Raw genomic sequence first — 25,211 nt, forward strand, 5'->3', positions numbered from 1 at the left:
AAGACCAACATGGTACAAATCAATTAATTAGGTAATTAACCAAATCATATGATGAACGATATAAATCAAGTATTACTAAATCATCTGTATAAATTTAAATAATTTCTTTGAAATTAAATTTGATAAATAAAAAAGAATATAACTACCATGGGAGCTGAGAAGCAGAAATGTAAAAATTGTATGCATCTCATGGTGTCACAGCACAAGCAGTACGTAGAGACGAAAAAAAAAAGCGTGAATGAAGATCCAAAATGTACGAGCATAAAAGACAAAAAGTCAGAATGAATCCGCATTGTATGTTTTTTGTCCAATAGCTTCACGGGACGAGAACCTGAAAGCGTTGATTTCAAACTGAGATAATGAGGACGATGGTTACAACAATATTAAGTACGAGTATCCAAAATAGTTTCACGGGGTGATATGAGGCGTGGTCCTTTTCTAGTTGGAGGGAATCAACGGCCAAGGGCATGTTTTCCTGATCAGGGCTGCATTTTGATTGGTGCGGATGAGCACTGTACATGATGGCGCGCAACACCGCAGACACCGTTGGTATGTATGCGGTTTTGTTCTTCCTCAGCAGCCACGTCAGACCCATTAGCTGGCAGTCTCGCTTCAACATCTTCCGCCCCCTCTCATCCTTCTCCTTATTCTTCCCTTTTAACTGCCTCCCAATTACCAAATTAACATTAACATTTCAAATATTTTTATGTCAATATTTAAAAAAATATATATATTTAGAAATGTATAGTGACCTTTTGAAGGGAAGAAAGGCATTTGGTGCAACCAGCGTAGGAAGAGTTTTGGCAATTCTTCTCCAAGTTGACAACAGCAGAGGTAGGGACAAGACCACCACCGTGACTGCTTCCACCGGAAAAGTTAAACGCCGCGGGGCAACTCAACGAGCTTATCCGGTGAAGCCTGATACCGCAGAAGCACGTTATGGCGTCGCAACTCGCGTTTGGTTGCGGAATCAACACGCTCCTGTTCTTCAGTGACTCCTGCAGCGTCTCCACGCACTTCTGAGAGTCGTCGTCCGGCATCATGGGTAGGTCTCCGGCCGAGGCCGGAGGAGGAGAGGGGGGAAGCTCGAGAGCGGACCTGGCGTGAGCGGCGAAGAGCCAGGCGGCGAGAACAGGGCAGCAGCGGCTGCGGTCGAGGGTGTCGCCGGCGCAGGCTTGGTTGACGCCGCCGAAGAGTTCGTCGGAGAGGTCGAGGTGGCAGATTTGGGTGTCAGGTTGAAGAGGGAATGAAGGGACGGTGGTGGAGGAAGCGAGAAGCGGTAGTGAAGAAGTGATGAAGAAGAGAATGATGGGAGTGAATGATTGCATCTTTTTAGTGTGTTTGAGTGAAACTGTGAAAGTGGTTCTTCTTTGGTGAGAGGAGTAACTTAGTAGGGCTGTAGGGACATAATATTATGATAGTAAGACCTATGGAAAAGTCTCTCACAAAATTTGGCTGCTTCTCTCCAGATATTTGGATTATCTTCCTTTATTCTTCTAACAATCAATTGAATAAGAAATTCGTTTTCAACTTTAGTTAATTTTAATACATACACTATGATGATCAATAACACTGTCAGATTTTTTTCTATAATAAAATAACAAAAATTATTACTTCCCCAAACATCATTTTTTAACTTTAATTTTTCAGATACTATTTTTTTTTTTATATACAAAGTTGCGGAAACTATAGAGGGATTAAGCTTATGAGTCATACTATGAAGTTATGGGAAAAGATGATAGAACGGAGGTTGAGAAAAGAGACACAAGTAACAGAGAACCAATTTGGATTTATGCCAGGCAAATCTACCACTGAAGCGATATACCTATTAAGAAGGATGATGGAGAGGTATCGTAGTAATAAAAGGGATCTGCACATGGTGTTTATTGATTTGGAAAAAGCGTATGATAGGGTACCAAGGAGGTCTTATGGAAGGTTTTAGAAAAGAGGAGAGTAAGGATCGCATATATTCGGGCAATTAAAGACATGTATGATGGGACCACAACTAGTGTGAAGACTCAAGGTGGTGTGACAGAGGAATTCCCTATTGGTATAGGATTACACCAGGGATCATCCTTAAGTCCATACCTTTTCACCTTAGTCTTGGAAGTACTCACAGAGCACATCCAAGAGCCTGTGCCATGGTGCATGCTTTTTGCCGATGATATCGTCCTTATGGGAGAGTCAAGGGAAGACCTAAATAAGAAGTTGGAGTTATGGAGAGAAGCTCTAGAAGTGTATGGTCTGCGCATAAGCCGTAACAAGACGGAATATATGGAATGTAAATTCAGTCTGAGAAGGAAAAACTCCAATATAGAGGTGAAGATTGGAGAAAACATCCTATGAAAAGTTAAAAGTTTTAAGTATCTTGGGTGCATCATACAGGATAATGGAGAGATTGAACAGGATGTAAATCATAGGATCCAAGCAGGTTGGTCAAAATGGCGGAGTGCATCTGGTTTTATATGCGACAAAAAAGTGCCTTTAAAACTTAAAGGTAAATTCTATCGCACCGCTATAAGACCGGCTATGCTGTATGGTACGGAGTGTTGGACGGCTAAAGGGGAGCACGAACATAAGTTGAGTGTGGCAGAGATGAAGATGTTGAGATGGATGAGTGGTCATACGCGATTGGATAAAATAAGGAATGAAGATATAAGGGAGAGAGTTAGAGTAGCACCCATTGTGGAAAAGATGGTTGAATCGCGTCTCAGGTGGTTTGGACATGTGGGAAGAAGACCGATAGAACATCCAGTCAGGAGGGTGGATGAGATGGAAGATGGACAAAGAGCGAAAGGCAGAGGAAGACCTAAGAAGACCATCCGTGAGGTGGTCAAACGAGATCTACATGTAAACGGTCTCTCTGTAGACATGATACATGACAGAGCACAATGGCGTCGTTTGATTCATGTAGCCGACCCCACTTAGTGGGACAAGGCTTTGTTGTTGTTGTTTGTACATTTAAACCCAACGAACTCTATAAAAATTGGCAAGTTCACCTAATTCAGTCTATAAATTTTATAGAGTTCACCTAACCACGCGAACTCTATATAAAAATTTTTTTGAAACACGCATTTTTAATCCATATCATTGTCTAGAAAATAGTATATAGATTATACAGGAGAACACAAAAATACACGGACAACAAGCATAGCTTCTTCAAGGTTTTTTTTTAATTATAAATTAAAAAAATAAGCAATATTTAACAATGACAACCATTGTTATCGTTTCTAAAAATATATAGATACATCGGAATAAGCCATATTTAACCAGAATTTTTTAATTATAAATTAAAAAAGATCCTTGAAGAAGCTATGTTTGTTATCCGTGTATTTTTGTGTACTTCTATGTACTGTTTGTAGATCTATATACTATTTTCTAGACAATGATATAGATTAAAAGTGTGTGCTTCATAAAGCTTTATATAGAGTTCGTTGGGGTTAGGCGAACTCTATAAAATTTAGAGTAAATGCCCTTTCTGGTCCCTAACGATTTGTCCGATGGACTTCCCACCCCCTAAGAAATCTAAATACTCAAATCGATCCCTATCTATTATGATATCTGTACGTTCCAGTCCTGCAACCGGTTTCGAACAGGTCACTGGCTGATGTGTCAGTAACTTATCTACGTGGGTTTCTCTCCTTCATAATTGGGACAAATCGCCCCCTTAACCTTTGTTGAAACGTTGTGTTTCATTATGAGCAGTTATCTCATGGGTGTTCATAGTTATTTAGGGTTTTTTCTTTATTCTTCATTGTCTTCAATTGTGTGTAGAGTGAAGATAAGGACTTTTTTCCTGAAGAACAATATGGCTATGAAAGTCAGAGACTCTTCTTCACGAACCGTGGAGGAAAGCAATGAAGCTGGGAAGAATTTGTGCTGGAGTCCGACTCTGGGTTCCACTGGGAGTATAGGAGAAAAGACAAACTAAGGCAAGAAAAGATTTGTAGCACCCAGATGTCATTGTGGCACAGATGTAATATTGTTTCAATCTAGCACTGCAGAAAATTCGAACAGACTTTTTTTTGGTTGCTCTTATTTTAAGGTAATCATTTTTCAATTTTAGTTTTGTTTCAAAATTCGTTGCCATTACCATGGAGTGTTATTTATTGCAGACCGCAGCTCCACATTGCAAATACTTTGCTTGGCTTGATGAATATGTTGAGTCATATTCACATAAAGCTTATCCCAATCAAAATGGTGTGGTTGAAAGTTTGAAGACGATGGAAGAAAGATTGGAGGCACTGGAAGTAATGATGGCAAAGCAGAAAATTGAAAAAACATTTAGAAGTGCAACACTAAATGCAGAACTTTAACCACTTTTTTAATTGGAATTGCAGTTACACTTATAATTTCATCAATTTGCAGTGGGTTAATTGAAAAAAATGTGAATTTGATTTGGTGTGCAAAGTTATATAAATAGAAGACAACTACTTAATAAATTATTGTTGAAATTCATAGCTTGTATGAAGACAACAACTGATGTTATGATTATTTACTCTAATTCAGTGATACTTAATTTATTTTATTTCATGTAGTTATTAGAATTTAAAATAGTGTATTGAGATATTATCATATTGTATTATTATGAGTTTGTGAAACACATGTCTATGAAGATAACAATGTAAATAAATAGTCAAATCTGTGAGACATTTGAAATTGCACTCCAATTCCTGAGAGTTTCATAAAAGTTGAAACCAACATATAAAGTGATTAAGTGATTCACAAACCAAAGTATGAGTGTTTTACAAAAAGTTCACTCTAAAATATGAATAGCTCCAGAGTTTCACTCATAAGACCATGTGTGTTTTTTCAACTTGATACTAAAACAAAAACAAAAAAATTGACTGTATCTCTAAATTAACTTTGAGTATTATGTAGACTTCAAATTAGAACCTAATCATAACATCAACACTATAACCAAAATAACTAAGATAGAGTCTCCCCCTAAACCAAAGTTCTACATTCCCTAAACAACATAATATCCATATAGCAAGTTCGATCACTGTATTTTTGGTGGAGGCTTCATTCTTGGAGTTGGAATGAACTTGAATAACCTTAATGAGGTCCCAATGCTAGCTGCTGCCAAAGTTTCATTAGAAATTGCATGAGAGGTTCTCTCTAAGCCTTGTCCTTCTGGTTGGACTTGTACATTGTGAGGAGGTTCGTTGGGTTGCATTGGAGGACCTGGGAGCCTTCTGACACTCTGTTTGGGCCTTAACTTTGGAGCTGCAGAATGGGGCTGAGCCTTTGATGACTGAGTTGTGGCCTGATTCATTGGAGTAGTTTGATCAATTCCTAGAACCTGGTAAAACAATAGTGAATCACATTTGGGTTCCAAAATTACATCTTTTGTGTTTTAAAAAAAAAGTTAAGAACTATGGTGTGTCTATTTACCTCTGCAGTTGGGGCATTTTGTGAAATGTTTATCTCATCTGGCTCTACATGCGGTCTCTTTGGCATTTTTTTCTTATTTTTCCTAGCCGTATCCTGTATGACAGAAACATGTTTCGCAGTCACATATGTTTTCAAATATTAACTCATTGTGAATACTCAAAGACACAACCCAAAATGTATACGAGTTACAGAATACTTGTCTAAAGAAAAAAACTAACAAGAGGGTCCAGGTTAATAGGTTCAGGTTCTTCAACATGTATGTTATTTACACCACCATCAATACCAGCCACAATCCCTATAGGGGAGGGTCAGGAGCTACATTTTCAGTCATCACAACCAAAGCTTTGCTAGCCGCTTTTGCCTTCTTCCTTTTTGGTTGCCAGTCGGGTTTAGCTAGTGCTCCCTTGCATATTTTATAATAGTGCCCCTTCTCCCCGCATTTGCTACACGTTACCTGAAAAGTTCTTCTCACTTTGTCGCCTATCACTGGAGGGGGAGGGGGGTGCACCGGATTCAGTCCTGCGTTTCTTTGAACGACCAGCTGGTCTTACTATCCTGGGGGGTTGTGGCTTTGGATGGTCTGTCTTCTCCCAAAATTCTTCGCTGTTCACTGGATTTACAGACAAGTCATATGTTTTCCTCACAGCATCCATAGTGAGATAAGGGCTCAAAAAGTCTTCGGTAGCCTTAATTCTCAACTTAGAGATAACAGCAACTACGTGGACACATGGCATCCCTATACAACAGCAACAAAAATATGAATATGATGCTCTAAAAATTGTGAAAATAACAAGACAAGAATTATAATTAATGTTTACCTGTCAACTGCCATGTATTGCAAGTGCATGTATGTTGTTGGAGATTGACGCCCAATTTGTGTTTTCCCCTAGTAACTTCAAATAGAACCCTGTCATTATCTCCGCTCCATTGTGCATTTCATTTATGACTCTGTGGTTTAATGTGCCTGTCAAGTCTCTATTGCTGCGCTGGTGCCAGTTTTCCAGTGCACCTCCCTAGAATCCTCTTGTGCTTGGCTATCTTTTTCATTATTGTACACCTTATCTCTTCACACATTGTTAGAATCGGCTTCTCCCTAGCCTCAATTATTATAGAATTTCAAACCTCACACATGTTATTGGTGAGGCTGTCATTCTTCGGACCATGACTGAAATATGCCTTGCACCAAACTGCTGGGTCAAATTGATTCATATACTCTCATCCTCCATGACACTCACTTTTAAACTTCTCCATTGATGCTTTGAACTGCACCTGAGTAGTGCACTTGGCAGCATGTCATAACAGTCCATTTACTTACTTGTTATTGAATTTTTGTTGAAGATTCTTCTAAATGTGCAATACACAATTTTTATGGTGTGCATAGGGCATGACTTCCTTTGCTGCACGCATAAGTCCCTGCAAGTTTGGTTTAAAAACCAAATATAAGTCATTTATAATTGCTACAGACATCTAATTATAAACCAATTGCTGGCAATAGAAGTCACTGGTATAAACCAATTATAAGTCATAAACTAATTATAAGTCAATTATATTGTGCAGAATTGCATTTATAAAACTGAAAATGGCATGTCAATTATAACTGTTACAAACATCTAATTATAATCCAACATGTGCAACAGAAGTCTATAGCCATAAACTAATTATAAGTCAATTATAATGTGCAGAATTGCATTTATAAAACTGAAAATGGCATGCCAATTATAACTGTTACAAACATCTAATTATAATCCAACATGTGCAACAGAAGTCTATATCTAATAAGACAATTATCTTGTGCAGACTTGTATCTATAAAACAATATCTACACTATAATCCAACTATACTCTGCAGAATTATAAACAATATTAGAATAGGTTGGCAAATGTTGTTACCTTCTGTTGGCCGGACATGAGATTCCATCCGCGCACTTGATGGTCTCCCAAATCATCCTGAAGTCGAGTTAAGAACCACATCCAGTTCTCTGTGTTTTTTGCTCTTGTAACAGCATATGCAATAACGAATACATGGTTGTTAGCATCAAGTGACATTGCAGTTAGGAGTTGGCCTCCATAATATCCCTTTAAAAAGCATCCATCTAGGCCTATTAGTGGTCTACAACCCTTAACAAACCCATTTTTGCACGCATCTAAGCATATGTAAATTTTGTCAAACAGCGGTAGAGATTGCGAAATTGGGTCAACACACATGTCAGCCATGCTGCCTGGGTTACTCCTGTGCAACTCTTGTAAATAATCCCACAACTTCTCATATTGTGCCTTGTCATTCCCAACAACAATTTTCCTAGCTGCTTTCAAAGCCCTTTGGATCATTTTTGGATGGACCTGAACATTGTAGTCCTGTTTCATATGCTCCGTTGCTTCCCTCGGTGTCAGCTTAGGCTGTGTTGCCAACCTTTTTTCCAGCTTATCTGTGACCTATGCCCTATCGGCCAAGTTGCTTCCACAATCCCTTCCACATGTATGCTTGTTGTGAAATGTTTTTATCTCAAATGCCATTGTTTTTGAGTTCCTTGCCACATATATCAACCATGGGCAGTTCTCCTCCGCACATCTAGCCCTGACCCTCTCCTTCTCATTCTTGATATACATGCAATCTCTTCCATCCCAGACAAATACATCCTTCAAGGCCTTCTTAAATCTCTCCATACTCGAAAATTGCATTCCAAGATCAAACTGAACCTCTCCATATTCATTTTCTTCATTGAAATCAAGTCCGTGCATTGTCCTCTCATCCTCAGAAGATACCGGATTATGACACTCTTCAGAAGCATATTCATAGTTGTAGTCATCACTGTCACTATTCTCATTAACCACTGTTGGACCTCCTAGTTCATCTTCTACTGGCCCTCCCATATCTATTTCTACTGGCCCTTGGGTAGAACCCAACCCATTAGGAGGTGTCTCAATTCGATTTTCTTTACTAGATTCACCGTATAGCACATGTCTCTTCCTCCTCCTCCTAGTATACCTCTTTGATGATTTCTTATCATTTTTCTTAGGTGACACTTTCTTCTTGTTTGATGGAGACACTGATGCTTTTTCCTTTGTTTTTTTTCCACGTCTTTTTGGTGACTCTATCACTACTATCAGTCTCATAACCAGGAGGAGGAGGCTTGTAGGCCTCATCCTCGGCACTCTTGTATCCACCATCCGATGAGGATTCCTCTATGACCACGACGGGCTCTTTCTTTGGTTCTGGCTCTGGTTTGACTGCCATTGGTTGACTTACCGGGTGCTCAAAGTAGATGTAGAACTCATTTGTATCTGGACAACTTAGGGTGACTTTACACATATCATTAATATCCTGGTCACCCTTAAGGATATGAAGCCCAAACTCCAGGTTTCTTGTTGCTGGATCAAGCCAGTAAATTTCTTTGTATTCTAGATAACCCAATCCCCTAAAGAGTTCTTCCAAGTCCTTCTTGTTGACAAAATCAATATCCATGGGTGAAAATTTCTCAATCTTTCCATCTACATATCGTAACACTCCATTTGGATCTTTCTTGAGTATCCCACCATGATGAAAAAAGGGATAACAAACACAAACATCTGTAAAAATTCAAACTATAACTTAGTAACAGAGCTAAACTTCAAACTTAATCAACAGCAAATAGACTAAAATGTTTATCAGTTAAGAATTCTTAACTCCTCAATAAACAGAAAGGTAGAAACTTTCAAAGTTAACATCACTATTATAGTTTCGCAATAACCCTAACTCATCAAACAAAGCTAGTGCTTCACCCCATCTACCCATAATCACCATGCAGAGGAGAACTGAGTTATCAAAGCTAATTTCACTTCTACTATTTGACACACTCCTCAACTTGACTACAGTGAAAGATAAAGTAAGTAGAAGAGAACGAAAGATTTCTTACCGTTTCAAAGAAATTTGCCAAATGCAGTCAATGTCTTCCCACACAGTGGTGCAGCACGATCGCATGTCCTCAATGTAACGCTCTTTTGGAGGGAAGGAGAAATGTTTCAAAATTAGGGCTAAATGTAAATGAAGAGGGAGAGGAAGGTGTTTTATGGAATAACGCTCTTGTTGAAACATAACATTTCAACAAAGGTTAAGGGGGCGATTTGTCCCAATTATGAAGGAGAGAAACCCACATGGACAAGTTACTGACACATCAGCCAGTGACCTGCTCGGAACCGATTGTAGGGACTGGAACGTACAGATATCATAATAGATAGGGATCGATTTGGATATTTAGATTTCTTAGGGGGTGGAAAGTCCATCGGATAAATCGTTAGGGGACCGGAAAGGGCATTTACTCTAAAATTTATAGAGTTTGCCGAAGTTAGGCGAACTTGCCAATTTTTATAGAGTTTGTCGGATCAGGCGAACTTACTTAAATGTAAAAAAAAAATCATATTTAAAAAAATTAAAGTCCAAAAATTATATTTGGAGAAATAATAATTTCTTTTATTTTTTTATTAGAAAAAACCCTCTAAATTAGTGAAAGATGTATGTATTTGCCTTTTGTCAAATGGGTGGTGGGTTTTCACATTTTACCCTCATCAAAATCAGGTCAGTAAAAATGATTAAAAGATATATATTTTTAAGGTTAAATATATTCTTTTTATATAAATTTTGTTAAAAATTTTAAAAATATTTTAAATTTTAATTTATTTTAATTTTATTTGATTTATATAAAATATATCTTAATAGTTAAAATTTAAAAAAGTTTTAGTTAGGATTAATTTAGCGACAAATTTATAAAAATAATCTTTAACATAATTTAATAGCTCTTAGTTGTCAAGCGTATTACTGGATATTAGTCCTAAATTTTTTAAAATAAAACTTAGTTGCAGGAATACATTTAATGTAAAATTAAAAATTTTTAAAATAAAAAAAATTTAGCAATATTTTTAAAATATTTGGTAAATTTTAGGAACAAAAAAAAATATTTTACTTACTTTTTATTTAAAATATATTTTCTAATAAAATTAATAATAAAAAATAAACGGGTTTGATCTCGTTCTTTATTAGAAAAGAGCCCTTTCCATCTATTTAACTCCTTGGTTCATAAAGAAATTAAAACCAAATAATATGATACAGGGCTTCTGATCATTTCAATTGAAGATTATGAAAAAAAATATGTATTATTTTGTGCATTAAAAAATATGTAGTTTTTACTACTATTTTGTGTATTAAAAAGATATAGTTTTTGCTACCTAAACATGATATATTATTTTGTATATACACAAAATCAAAATTAATTCATATAGCCAACTTAATATATATATATATATATATATGATGATGATGATGATGATGATGATGATGATGATGATGATTATACAGCTAAAATTTAAATGTAAAAGGATGCCCTTTAAGACGTTCATCACTTGTGTGCTTCACCTTGCGCGGACATAGAAGAACGATATTATAGTAATAGAATTACAAAGATGATGAAGAACGTAACTACGTAAGATTCCACGATGTTAAATGTTATGGATTAGTATTAATATCACGTGTTATTTGCTATTGTATGAACAAAATGTAGAAGACTATATATTGTTGTTTTTTGACATGTGACGAGTCTCTCTCTCTATGGAACTAATGGTCCAAAATATGAGGAGGCTCCACATTGATGCCACTTTTTCTGTTTTCCTTTTTGGACAAATGATGATAACTTTTTCTAATTGTCAACATAAAAAGTTTACTTTTGGACTAAGCTATGGTGCAACATATATACACACACAAAATGAGAAAATTAATTATTAATGCAAAATAGATGAATTTTCCTTCATTTTATAGCAAATTAAATGTTGTTTAATGTAATAAGATTATTAAGGAAAAATTAATAAACATATTATCAAAGAAACAAATTTAATCATTTAATTTTAAGGATCTAAACCTTAATTAAACCTTGAACACTAAATCTTTATTTGGCCTTTTGATAATTAAGTTGATTATTGATATGATTGTTGCCCCAATTTTTTCTGGAAGCTAAGATGCGTTCCGTGTTTGAAATCTCTCCAACAGGAAGCACAAAAGGAAACTACTTTTGGAGCTTAAGAGTTGTGTTTCAATCGTGGGTGAGTGAGGAACAAATCCACCTTATCGTAATGTCTCATATCTAAATGTGAAAGTAAAAAGATACCCTATAAAATACAACCTTCTCCGCTTGCATTCTAAAGTGAGTTGTTCATACACATGGACACAAATATGCCAACACCACAATCTCCACAAAATGGCATGTTCTTTCGTTTCCCACTTCTTGTTGAAGCAATTCCTACAGGATTTTTTAGAATAATTGAGCATGTAATGACAAGAATTCACTTTTATCGCCGCATTCATAAGCGTAATCATAATCATAAATAATGTCAAAGATCAACTTTGAAATAATGGCACACGACAACTCACACTCCCTGTGTGCCGAAAGGCAAATAGAAGAAGGATAATATAAGCTAGCTAGCGATGATGATTGAAGACTATAGATACGAAATTATTAAAGCGCATGAAATAGAGGTAATTAAAGCTCGCGTTTTCGTTGGTCTAAAAGCATCATCATTATTCATGATCTTCAAAAGTGTGTGGTGTACTGTGTACACACACATGTACAACTTTGAAGCAACTTTGGATAAGAATCTGGCATGTGATGGAAAATGATGTTTCGTGCCAATAAAAATTAAACTCTATGAGAACCATCCTCACTACCCACTATGCAATCTCTCTATTTTTTGAAATGGTCTTGCATCTAACCAGGGACGATAAAATGGGTTGAATCTGTCGAGCCGGCTCGCCAAATTTACCAAAAAGCAGGCCAAACTGGGATTTTAAATTTGCTAAATTAAAAAATTCATCAAATTTGCGAATTTTGACTGGACGAGTTGGTTAGCCTACTGATCCAAAATTTTTTTTAAATAAAAAAATGATTAGCGCTACAAAAATTATGAATTATATAATTTTTAAATATTTTATTTTATTTTATTATTAACTTTATTTATTTTATTTTATATTTTTATATATATACTCAAATTATATGACTTTTTTTTAAATAAAGATGATTTTATTGATGTGTATTATTTTAAATAATTGTATTAAAGTTAAAAATTAAAAAAAATAAAAAAATTATATTATAATTTGATTATTTTTTATTTATATTCATTTTTTAATTATTATTTTTAATTAATTTTTTAAAAAAGAATGTTAAATGCGATAACTTGACCCATTGATCCGTCAATTCGTCATAAAACAGAACGAGATAACACTTTAAATTCACTTTATTTGATAGAACAGACTAGTTCACCTCATATTTAATTAGTTAGACTTTGATAAAATAAAACAGAATAAAAAAAGAAATAGAACTATACCCACTTTATCACCTCTATATCTAATTTGCTTCTATTTTCTACGAGTATACGAAGTAATTATGAAAAACTTCAAGAAAATTAAGTTGTAATATTGTCTGTTTGTTGTCTTTATATTGAAACAAAGTTTAATTTTAGGTTCAAATAATTATTCCTCCAACTAATGGTGAGCAAGATTGGTGATAGTTTTCTTTGATAATAAGTTGTATTATATAAATTTTATTAAAAATATTATTTAATTTATTTTTAATGTATATTTTATATTATGACATATACTTTATATTAATAATTAATTTTAATGGTTAATTTTAATATACACCTAATATAATTGATAATTTGTAACATTCCCTTATACAAGATTCCGTTACCATCTAATATACCTTTTTTCTCCTTTATTAGGTGAGAAAAGTTTAACTTAGAAATTGACTCATAAAAAGAAAGTGCTTATTATGAAAATTGCAAAGATACAATAATAATAACTATTATTCTATTATATACATAATTAGTAACTAGCTAGGGAAAATCTATGGGGTAAAAAAACTAGAGATTGTAAAAAAGAGAAGCTGTTTATAAAATAGACATTTGTTATCAACACAGGTATTGACAACTGGAAATTGAAGAAAACAAAGAAGTAAAATAACAACCAAAGTACAAATTCTGTATGGTCCAAAATCAAATATTACAACAAAAGGAAAAAGAAAATTGCAAACTACTTTAAAGTAGATATATATTTACAAGAAGTCATTAATATCAAGACTCTCTGGAATCTCTAATTTGAAAACCTCACTGCAATATGTGTCCCTCTCTTCCTGTTCTATGTTGCTGCTATTCACATAAGTTGATGATGAAGTCAAAGGCGTTGTTGTTGGGGTCGACAGAGGCGTTGACATAACCGATTCATACCCGATGTTTTGATCACTACTACCATTGTTTATGTACTGTAACAATTCATTCTCGAACAAATCAACTTGGTTTTGCTGAGACACATTCAAATTCTCCCCAAGATATGAAGAAGGAGTAGTAGCAAATGAATTATTACTCACCAAGTCAATCACATTGGTGGTTTGATTTGGTATCTGAAACTGATGATTCAGTAGTTGTTGAGAATCGGAATTCGCCCCAGCATTGATCAGTTGTGGTAGATTCTGTGTCTGATGAGATAATAGGGATGCAGTGGCTACAAGCTTGAGCAATTCAGGGTTGACCAACAAGCCTTGCAGATTCAGAATTGATGAGGGGTTCCCTAAAGCTGATCTTAATACAGAGGACATGTCCAGTAGATCGAGTCGCGGCGCATGTGTAACCGGATCAATCCCCATTCTTAGCAGCCTTTTCCTTATGTGTGTGTTCCAGTAGTTCTTTATCTCATTGTCCGTTCTTCCTGGCAATCGCGCAGCTATAGCGGACCACCTAAACGCAGAAACATTATTACTGTCTGATATATTTGACTAAACTGTTTAACATAATACGCGTTCTGAGGCTTACTTGTTCCCCATGAAGCTGTGAAGCTGGATGATGGTTTCTTCTTCTTCAAAGGAGAATCTTCCTCTCTTGATATCAGGTCTTAGGTAATTTGTCCATCTAAGGCGGCAACTCTTGCCACATCTTTGCAGACCTATGATTATGATTTTTTTAATCTACATGAATAATAAATAGGAGAAAAGAAAGTGAAATAAAAAAATATTATAATAAATAATCTTACCGGCATTCTTGGGGAGGGATCTCCAGTTTCCAGGTCCATGTTTCTGGATGTAGTGGACAAGCTTGAGATCTTCCTCTGGTGTCCATGGACCTTTCTTGAGTCCATTATTCTTGTCACAACAAGGTAGTCTTCCCATTGTGGTAGCTAACAAGCACAAGAATATTAATTTAGTATTTCAAAAGGGCATGTAGGGTGTGTGGAATAATGAAGATTCTACTGAAAAGGAAAACTTGGCTATGTGTTTTTATAGCACAAGAGGAAAAAGCAGGGGTTTCTTTTATGTTTGAAGTCAACATGATTTGGCGCCGCCCTACTGCCACGTACTCTCTAGTCTCTATACATTCATTTTGCATTTCTACGTATATGCTATATCCATAGTTCCTTCTGCATATATTCAGCAGTTAACTAATTTTTCAAAGTCATTAATTTAACTCATCAAACACTGTACTAATGATGACAAAATATATGCACTGGCTAATTAATTCGATCTTATCTTGTAATTTTACCGTATTCATTAGTAATTGGTAAATATTTTTGTAAGTGTTAAAAATGGTAAAGACGTACATATATACTAATACCTATAGAATAATTGGAAATCTACCTAAAGTAGGCTTGTTCAGTATATTAGTAATTAATTAATCAATCATATTATATGGATACTAAAATCAGTTAGTAAAATTAGTTATTAATATAAAATATATGTTAAAATATAAATATATATTAAAAAATAAATTAAATTACATATATTTATAAATAAATATATTAATAATTAATTTTAGTGACTAATTTTAATTTATAAATACTATTTTTGTTAAGAAATAGTATACATATACGAATGTAAACTTGAACAATCAACATTGGTTGTATATAAAACAAGGAATGAAGACAAGGGATGGAGCTGACTCTTCTTGCATGGTGAGAAAGTTTTTGAGTTTGACCTTGGTTTTAGTCTTTTAGATTCATCCTGTGCTGCAATGGACGGTAAGGTTGTTAAGTTCCCTTATCAACATTGGAGAAAATGTGTTTTTCTGTTACATAACTTACTACTTGGTTTTAGTAGGGTTTCATTTTTCACCCTTCTGAGCTTTCATTTTGAATTTCTCTACACGCTAATGTCACGTCTTATAAGTTGTAAGGTTCTAACTTATCCTATACATTACCGTTACCTCTTCTTTGATTGCCAAGTTTTTACATTACACCAGTCGGTCACTCAAGATAGGAAACTTCTTAAATGGGTATCATATGCGCATTAAAGTATCAATTTCAATCATAATAGATAAATGTTTATATGATTTAAATCTATGCTATCAAATTATTTTATTAATTGCATAATAATATATACCAAGTCTAATAGGTTGTATCATAGTATCATTCATTCTTGAATAGATTTGAAATTTTACCCTTTCTTTTTTTTTTTCATAGGCCAAATCATTGATATATAATCTATAAACATATGAGTTTAGATCCTAATGATATCCTAATCGCGATCGGAGCACATTAACTTATTTGGTGTCAAAATAAGAATTATATTTTTGTTTTCACTGCGATTTATAAATTCATCATCTCATTTCGTTTTATGCATATTTTATAGCTTATATATGCGTGTTTCTGTTACTATATTAATAAAAATAACGACTATCCTACATATACACTAAAATTAGTTATTAAAATTAGTTATTAATATAAAATATATATTAAAATATAAAATACACATTAAAAATAATTAAATAATATATATTTATATAAATATATAGTGATTAATTTTAATAATTAAATTTAATATACAAATAATATTTTTATAAAAATAAATATTTTTTACATTAAATTAATTTTAGTAGCTAAATTTAATATACAAATAATATTTTTATAAAAATAAATACCTTCTACATCAATTATTTAAAAAGTTATTTAAATAATAAATTGCTAACTGATAGTGTAAAATTGAGTCATATTACATAGCGAACAGTTTTACAGACAATTTAAAAAGTAAAAATATTAACTAACTAAAAATATTTTATATTCCTTTTTCTTGTTAAAAAACAAGTACAAGTAAAAATATATTATTAACTACATATTAATAACTTAAAAAACTTTTGATTACTCTAATTTTTTTAAAATGTTTTAGAAATTATTAAAACTTCTTTTTTTTTTCAAACAAATCATTGGGTTGATAACTAAATGATGTGTCACTTCTTATACAAATGTCGAGGAATGTGTGGCCAATATTTCTTGGAAGAGAGCTTGTTAGCGAGACAAGTGTCTTTCTGATTCCAAAGAGTGAAGTCAACGCTTCTATAAACTGTTGCCATCTGTGTTCTGCGGTTTGCAACAAGCAAGGTGAAGATTATTGATCCATGATGAGTTTATGCTTCGTGACCACACATTCAAAAAAGCCATTTGAAAATCAGGTGCAAAAATCCATCAACCTTTCATCTAACTTAATGTGGGATTTGCAAGTCAAATGCTATGTGTTAGTTTCATTATTTTCTTCTCACTTTTTTCTTTTTCTTTATTTTTCTTCCCAAAAAAGATAGACGAGATTATTATATTAACAGTCGGAGATCTCATACGATCTATTAATTGCTTGCTCATTGTGAAGTCCTTATGATGTGCTTCATTACTGGAGAAATGGTGGCTTCTTTTTGCCCTTGCTTGCACAGAATAATAATCTATATAGAACAGCCATTATTATTGATTATCTGTTCTCATGTTGAACAATAATGCATATAATATATAGCGTCACGTATAAACGAAAAAAATATAAATTTTTTAATTTAATAAGATCGTCCACAAGTGATAATTATTGGTACTGTACATAATATCATATGCTCCGTTTAAGTAACTTGAAATTCTAAATGCAAATTTGTTTTAATAATGAGTCTTCTATTATTGCATTCCTTATACTATATTTTAAACAGAAAGAGCTCTTTTCCCCTTTAACTAATCACTTTTTTCTCCTTAAAAATAATCCTAAATTCAGGCTTTGCAAAGGCTTTAACTACTTGAGCCATACATATTATTATTAGTAGCAATTATTAGAGAAATAATTATTTATCACACAGAGTCTTTTGAGTTTGCATGAATTTTTATATAATTTTTTGTTTATGTTTTATGCTGAATTATTTTTAGGATTCAATAAAGATCAAATTTTAAATTTTTCGATTATAAAAACTGCACTTCTTCCAAAATTTAAAAGATATACACAAATAATTATATATTTATATATCTCTAACAGATTTTTTTATTAGTTTAAATTTGTTGGATACGTAATTTTATAACATTGTAAGCTTCTATGATTTAATAAAATTCAATATTGATTTTCCAAAAAAATTTCAACATAATTACATAAAGCAAATTAGAAAAAAATATTTATGCACAAGATTTAAACTCAAAGAGGTTTTTATTAGGTGAGTTCATTTGTTTTTCTTGTTATAAACTTAATTACAGGATTAGTTTGAGAGATAATCTATCTGTGTCCCAAAAAGAGCTGAAATAACCACACATAGCTTATAAAATAATAGAGTAGTCAATAACAAAGTGTTATAGTCTCATAGACATAGGGTATATACTATATATATAGACCTCGCAACAATACGCCTTCGCTGGAGTTTGTAACTAACATATTACATTGAATTCTGTACACACAATACGGCACTGCTGAACTTAATTTATTGTATACATATTTAAAATAAATAAATAAATAAAATGATTATGTCCTTGTTGATGTAATAGAAAACGTAGCATATATATAGTTTACTCTATTTTACACTTAGTTGTATCATTTAGCAATCAGAAAGATTGATATCTTGCATTCTCTAAACATTATAATATATAATAAGCAAATTATTATATATGCATGTTTCCGATCCCTTTGTGTTTCCAACATGTGGTTATCAACCGTATCTATATCTATACCGAAGAATCCGAAATCTGAGTGAGCGTGTGTGGGCTAGAAAACAATCATGCGTCACCATTATACCTATATATATGTTTTAAATTTGTGCCCTTATAGTTATTTTAATCACAATAAAAATATGATCACGTAACACCTTGACATGTCATAAAATTAGATGTTTTTGGTGGCGAATGCATATGGTTTATGCCTTATACCTAAAATAGTAGTGTGATAATTCATTGAACAATAGGCGTGTTTATAATGTGAATGTTGTGTGATATATTCAAAACCCCAACAAACTTTGAATTTAATTGGGTTAATATATATTTTGGCGTTGTGTTGGTGGTGTTGGGTGGTGTATGTGGTGCATGGTAAAGGTACCACGTAGAGGAGGATCACGCTGCTCTCTAGAGGTTCACAACATTTTTTTAGTTACGGGTGGGAGCTTTAAAGATACGATGACGCACTTATTTTACTAATTGGGAATTATTCGGACCTTAATTAACAAAGATTATTGAAGCCTTGTTGCCACAACAACTGCACACGTGTTCTGTATTCTTTTTTTGTTGCTGCTCAAACTAACAGTTTTATTTGATCCATTGGGCTTTCAAGCAATGACCCAAAAAATAAAAGCTAGATATGTGCTGGTCCACTACAGCTTTCTTCATTTTATTATTCTTTTTTATACTGAATTATTTCAGTTAAATTTTTAATAATCATCTTTAACTAATTAGGTTGTCTTTAAGCAAAGACTGGAAGTCCTTGTTGAAGCTTATGTTGAAAACACTGAAATTCAGCTTTTGTAAACACCATCCCAAACTCAATCCCTCCTTTTTCAGTGTCACCAGTGTCCGCAATTGACATAACTCTGAAGGAATGCAGCATTTCCACTTTAACAGGCCTTCCAAACCCAAAATCAGTGTCATACACACCGAACTTGTGGGACCCAGCAACAAGCAACCCACTATTCCCCAACACAAACAACTTGATAAACGTTGACTTCCAATTCTCCGCACCCCTAAACGGCTCCTCCTTCATGTCGTTTACAGCCTTGTCAATAACCCTTGCCGCATTCACAAACCCATCTTTCCCTTTCAGCTCCTTCCTCTTCAGCCTTGCATGGCATCTCGTTATGCAGTTTCCGAAGTAATTCTCCGCAATCGGATACTCTAGACGCTCTCTAACATCAGCTGCGAAACGAATACAATCCTCTTTCGCATCATTCTCTTCTTCATCTCTGTGTTTTGTTTTAACCAGGGTACTCCATAAAAAAGCACATGTCACAACGAAAGATGATAAATATTGCGGCGCTTCGCTTCTGTTGCTTTTCTTTAACTCATTCAGCGCAAACCTTTTCATTCCCTCCATCTCTTTTCTACCAAATACGATTGTCGCTTTAACGTAGTCCTCTTCCTCTTCTGCTCGAAGACTTCCTGTTTGACTTTGACTAACAACTTTGTCCTTGAAACTTTGCCTCTCGCGGAAATAATCATTCAAGAAAATGGACTCCAGTCCCTTCGGATCCTTCAACACTCCCCTATCATCAATTATTCAAAAAAGATCATATAATGCTATATATGTATAATATTAAATTTGAAGTTAAACAATTTTATCCTAATGTAAAGTCGAATTAATATAACTGAAAGGACCTAAGTTTCCGATTGCTACCTATCGAAGCATGGCGGTGGTGGTAGGTACTTGTCTAGAAGCGTTGATTCAACTTCTTCACCGTTTCTTATTATTGTTCCACAAAGAGAAGACCAAGATTTCATGAATTGACCACAAGACCTATCGTCCATGACGTGACAATAATTTATGGCAATGCAAACGCCACGGTTTGCGAAAACCGTGGCTTTCAAGGCCAAAATTGGAAACACGAGTGTGTCATCGTCACCACTATCATGATCATGATGCATGGCTTTGCCTACCAGATTGGGAGCCAAGGTACGCAAATCATTGATGCTTTTCGGGTTGTTGCTTGCTAAAAGGTTGAAATCCAAGGAAGACTCGACGACGGTGAAGGCCACGGAGTCTTCATTTGTGCATTGAATGAAGGGCTTGTGTGGCGGTGGTGGACAAAGGAGGTTACCGGCAAGAGGGAAGAAACTTTGGAGGGTGAGTGAGAGAGAACGCTTGAGATATGGAAGGGTAGTTTGGTAAAAATGGTTGGTGGAAAAAGGGTATTTGTAGAAGAATAAGCGTTTGACATAGATTGGACCAGCTAAAGGTATGTCAAGGAATGTGAGGGGAAAAGACTTATTATTGATTTTGGCATCATTTTCAATTGATGCGACTACACCAACTTGAAATTGATGCTCAACTAGCTTATTAATATTATCGCTAGAATTTTCCATTTGTGCCATTTTTAATTGGTTCAAATTTAAAGGTAAGCTATTGATATGATGAGAAGCAACGATGTTGAAGAGGGTATATATATATATATATATATATACACACACATTTACTTATATACTGCACGCCAATATCTTGCTTGCTTTCGTGCTTGATCAATTCCAAGTTCAAAGCTGACGTTAGTTAGTGGAACGTAATGTTTCATTTTGCGATGACGAATATGAACATGGAATTTCCTTTATTTTATCAACCTATGCTATACGAAACCCAATTTATGATTCTTTTACACACTAGACAAGAAAGAAAAAAGAAACTCAGAAAAATGTGACATTGAGTAGTCTATAAGTGATGAGCGACTCTATTCTATTCTTCTCTATTATTTATTATATATTATTAAAATCAAATTTAATATCTTCCATTAATAGTATAACTAACGTAATATATTTTTAAAAGATCTTTTATTTATTTTATTTAATTCATTTAAATATATTAATTAATTATTTAATTTTATTAAAATAAATATTAAATTATTCATATTTTGTTTGACCATATTAACTATAACTAATCAATTACATTAATGATTTAATTTAACTGAAATAAATAAATTAATTTTATTTTTAATTTATCTTATATATTTTGATTAATAATTTTTAAAATATTATAATTAACTATTTATTTTATTTAATTGAAATAAATATTAAATTATTTAATATTTTGTTTGACCACACTAATTATAACTAATTTAAAAATTGAGTAATAAAATAATTATACTAATGAAAATTATTGTACCTCTTTTTCTTCGTCCTTTTAACTTATCTCTTTTTTTATAGAAATCATGAGTAATTATTATATATAATGGTACTTATGCATAAAGAATAAGTGTAAATTATATCTTATATTTTTTTAGTAAAATTTTTATTATTTATCTTAAAATAGAAAAAACATTATAAATTACCTTGAACTAATAAGTTTGTTATCATTGTGAACAACTATATAATTTTGAAAAAAAAATATAATTATTTAATGATTACTTCATTTAGTTTAACATATTAGTTCTTTTAGTCGAATATTACCTTAGATTTTTATTGGGCTCAAATATTTCAATAAAAGACATCTAAAAGGGTGCAACTCTTCTTAATTAAAGAACGAATAAATTTATATGTTTATTACAATCTCTAACGCCTTAAACTAAGATAAAGAAATAGATTAAAAAATTAGATAAAAAATAGCATTTTAAAAGAGTTTAAAAATGATATAGCTTAAATATTGGATAAATTTTTATTATGTGCATGTTTGGGCACCATTATTTTGTTAAAAAAAATATTTTTTTCAATGAAAAAAGATATTTTTTTATTTTTTAACGTGTTTGGCAAATTTTTAGTAATAAAAATAAAAGCACTAGTAATATAAAAAAGATCTTTTTTGAGAAGCTGTAATTTACATCTTTTTTTAAAAGATATTTTTTTCTTAAAAAAAATATTTTTCATGTAATAAATAAACAAAAAAATACTTTTATATTGTTATACCCAAACATAATTGATAGATAAAAAGATCTTTTTACATGAGATATCCAAACATAAAATTACTTTTACTTCTCTATAAAATCTTTTAAAAAAAGATAACTCGAAAAAAGATTTTTTCTTAAAAGTTCACCCAAACAAACCCTATATTTGTTCTTATTATTTTATATTTTACTTTTTTGTTTGAAATTTTTTAATATTGTTCCTTTGTATTTTGGTATTTTAAAAAAAATTAGTTTAATATATTTATTTTTTGGTCTAATAGTTATTTTTTATAAAAAATGATACTAAATTAAATATAAGTTAGTTCTAAATTAAAAAGTTATGCGGATTAGTATAAGTAATACGGTATTTAATTTAATATTATTTGTACAATAATATAATTCATTGAAAATAAATGATAAATAAAATTAAAAAAATAATTAAAGAAATAGAATGTTTGTAATTATTTTAAAATAGATAGTGAAGTAAGTTCTAGGCTATTATTTTATTTGAATTGTTAATAATTATAAGAATAGAAGATCAATAATTATATTAAAAATAGACTCTGAAATAAGTTTGATGATGCTAAATTTATTTGAATTGTTAATATAATCATAAATGGCAACTTTGCACTAGGATATTCTTAATAATATATATATATATATATATATATATATTGAATTAATATATTTTATTTTATTTTATTTTGCATAAAAAATTGAAATTTTTGAATAATAATCAATAATATCACACTACAACAATTCCGGCAGATAACGGCGGATATTTTGCGGCGGTTTTATAAAACTGCCGCAAAATGGCAACCTGCAGCACATATGGCGGCGGTTATTGATGGGGCTGCAATCAGATCACATTTAGCGGCGGTTTTTCATGAACCGCCGCTATATATCAATAAGGCTTGCATTTAGCGGCGTCTTTTTGAAAACCGCCGCTATATGTACTGTCGGTGAGTTATTGTTTTACATTTTGCGGCGGTTTTGTTTAAACCGCCGCAAAATGCATATTACCACATATTGCAATCTTTTTTTTAGTAATAATCATTTGGGTATAATCTAGTTAAGTAAACACTACTATCTTAAACTACATATGTTTAAATCATTGTTACTTAAACTTGTAACACTTTTTTTTCTACATTCGTTTTACATAAATAAAAATTTCACAAGTTAAATAAGTTATATATGTTAATTCATGTGAACAAATTTACCAATAAAATTTTTTTGTTTACTTTATTTGCATTTAAATTTGCATTCAAACATGGATGTAAAAGAAGAAAATAAAATCATACTCTAGACTAATTAAAAATCAAACATTTTTTAAAAATAATAATTATATATATCTTCTATAAAATATTAAAAATAATAATTAAAAATATTTTCTACAAGTCATTAAAAATTCAAAACATTATAATTTTACAATAATTATAATTTTAAATTATCATTTTTTTATTTTAATGATTTGTTGGGCATTTATTAAAATAAAAAATTTAAATTTTTTTAAAATAACAATCTTAGCTTGTATTCTTAGATATAAGAATTCATAATAACTAAATTTAAAATAAGTTAATGTTTTATCAAAATTAAATACTAAATAGAATAAAAATATTTTTATATGAAAACCAATCAATTATCTACATATTATTATGGTTAATAGATTCAATAATGCTAACTGACCAACAAAATATAATATTTTTGACAAATATTTTACTAATTTTAAATATTAAAGACTAAATTCTAAATCTTAATAAATATTTTTAGAAAATATTTTATTTTTAATAATTTATAAAAAATATTTATAATTATTGTTTTTTTTTTATTTATGATTGAATATACTCTTTATTGAATTTATTATGGATATTATTAGATGTACTCTTTATTGTACTCTTTATATATGTTTGGATCATATATAAATAGACGTAAATTAATTCGATCTACTATGGTCCAAAATTAATTCGAAGCAGACTCATTCGAATTACTAGGGACGACCTAGCATGCATAATTCGAATCACCCTGGTTCGAACTACCATAAGACTACATGCAAGCATAATTCAAATTGGACAAATTCCAATTACAAGCATTACTACTAATTCGAATAGGACTAATTTAAAGTAGTGTTGGTTTGTCTAATTCAAATGAGACTGATTTGAATTACATAAGAATATGCTTTTGGGAGATCCTGGTAATATTTTTCAATTTGGTAGAATTGTGTAATTTAGTCCTCCATTTGATTTAATTGTGCATTTTACCCAATATATAAGGTGCCTATAATAACAATGATCAGATATATAAAGTATACAACAAAAATCTGTGTGGCAATTAAATGTGTTTATATGATATATATATAATTATTAGCGCTATATACATCGAAAAGACATTTGGCTTGCTGGTAACATGACATTGTTAAAGCTTTTCCTTCCTCTAGGTTCCAAGTTCGAGCCCTGCCTTCTTCGTTTGTGGAAGGCTTTACAAAGTTGATATTCTACAGTGATCCACACGTTGTGGGTCTAATGGTGGAAGCGCGGGTTTAACGATTGAGTCAGTTGGACCACCGGACGGTCCGGTCCGATTCTAATAACTATGAACGGAAATACTAAAATTTGGCGGCGGTTTAGAACCGCCGCAAAACAAACGTTGTTTTCGTTTATTTGTTATTTAGCGGCGGTTTGCAACCGCCGCAAAATTGATAGATGTTTAGCGGCGGTTATTCCAGCGGTTGACTAAAACCGCCGCTATCCGTTTTGCCGCGCCCTATCTTCCGGCGTTTTACAAAACCGCCGCGAAATGTTTCGCAGCGGTTCAAAACCGCCGCTAAACGACTCCAGGAACCGCCGCTAAATGGCGTTTTTGTTGTAGTGTCACCTCTATTTCTATTATAACAAAAGTTTTTTTTTTGAAAAGATCTACATCAGTAATTATTATTTTATGTATGAGCAATTTAAAATTTTAGACACAATTTTTTTTATTAATATTCTACAAGAGCTAAGACAAGTACATTCATCTTATTTTTAA

At 32.3% G+C, this 25,211-nt stretch overlaps 3 protein-coding genes across 4 annotated transcripts; all 3 read right to left on the minus strand.

Annotated features, from left to right (window-relative positions):
• Positions 1–313: 313 nt before the first annotated feature.
• Positions 314–1,340, minus strand: LOC130943642 (uncharacterized GPI-anchored protein At4g28100-like). Its single transcript, XM_057871613.1, has 2 exons — positions 753–1,340; positions 314–661 (listed from the first exon to the last, which is right to left on the minus strand). The coding sequence occupies exons 1-2, from the start codon at positions 1,326–1,328 to the stop codon at positions 347–349; spliced, it is 891 nt and encodes a 296-aa protein (XP_057727596.1). The 5' UTR covers positions 1,329–1,340; the 3' UTR covers positions 314–346.
• A 12,034-nt stretch (positions 1,341–13,374) lies between these two features.
• Positions 13,375–14,667, minus strand: LOC130945143 (transcription factor MYB102-like). 2 transcript variants are annotated; one of them, XM_057873838.1, is made up of 4 exons: positions 14,440–14,667; positions 14,223–14,352; positions 13,781–14,147; positions 13,375–13,675 (listed from the first exon to the last, which is right to left on the minus strand). In XM_057873838.1, the coding sequence occupies exons 1-4, from the start codon at positions 14,573–14,575 to the stop codon at positions 13,469–13,471; spliced, it is 840 nt and encodes a 279-aa protein (XP_057729821.1). In that variant the 5' UTR covers positions 14,576–14,667; the 3' UTR covers positions 13,375–13,468. The 2 variants fall into 2 exon arrangements, with proteins under 2 accessions (XP_057729821.1, XP_057729819.1); XM_057873836.1 differs by having other exon boundaries at positions 13,375–14,147.
• Positions 14,668–18,821: 4,154 nt separating this feature from the next.
• Positions 18,822–20,731, minus strand: LOC130946582 (coumaroyl-CoA:anthocyanidin 3-O-glucoside-6''-O-coumaroyltransferase 2-like). Its single transcript, XM_057875374.1, has 2 exons — positions 20,003–20,731; positions 18,822–19,871 (listed from the first exon to the last, which is right to left on the minus strand). Exons 1-2 carry the CDS (start codon positions 20,695–20,697, stop codon positions 19,076–19,078), a joined length of 1,491 nt encoding a protein of 496 aa, XP_057731357.1. The 5' UTR covers positions 20,698–20,731; the 3' UTR covers positions 18,822–19,075.
• Positions 20,732–25,211: the final 4,480 nt, after the last annotated feature.

This window comes from Arachis stenosperma, chromosome 8 (assembly GCF_014773155.1).
Source record: "Arachis stenosperma cultivar V10309 chromosome 8, arast.V10309.gnm1.PFL2, whole genome shotgun sequence".
Lineage (NCBI taxonomy): Eukaryota > Viridiplantae > Streptophyta > Magnoliopsida > Fabales > Fabaceae > Arachis > Arachis stenosperma.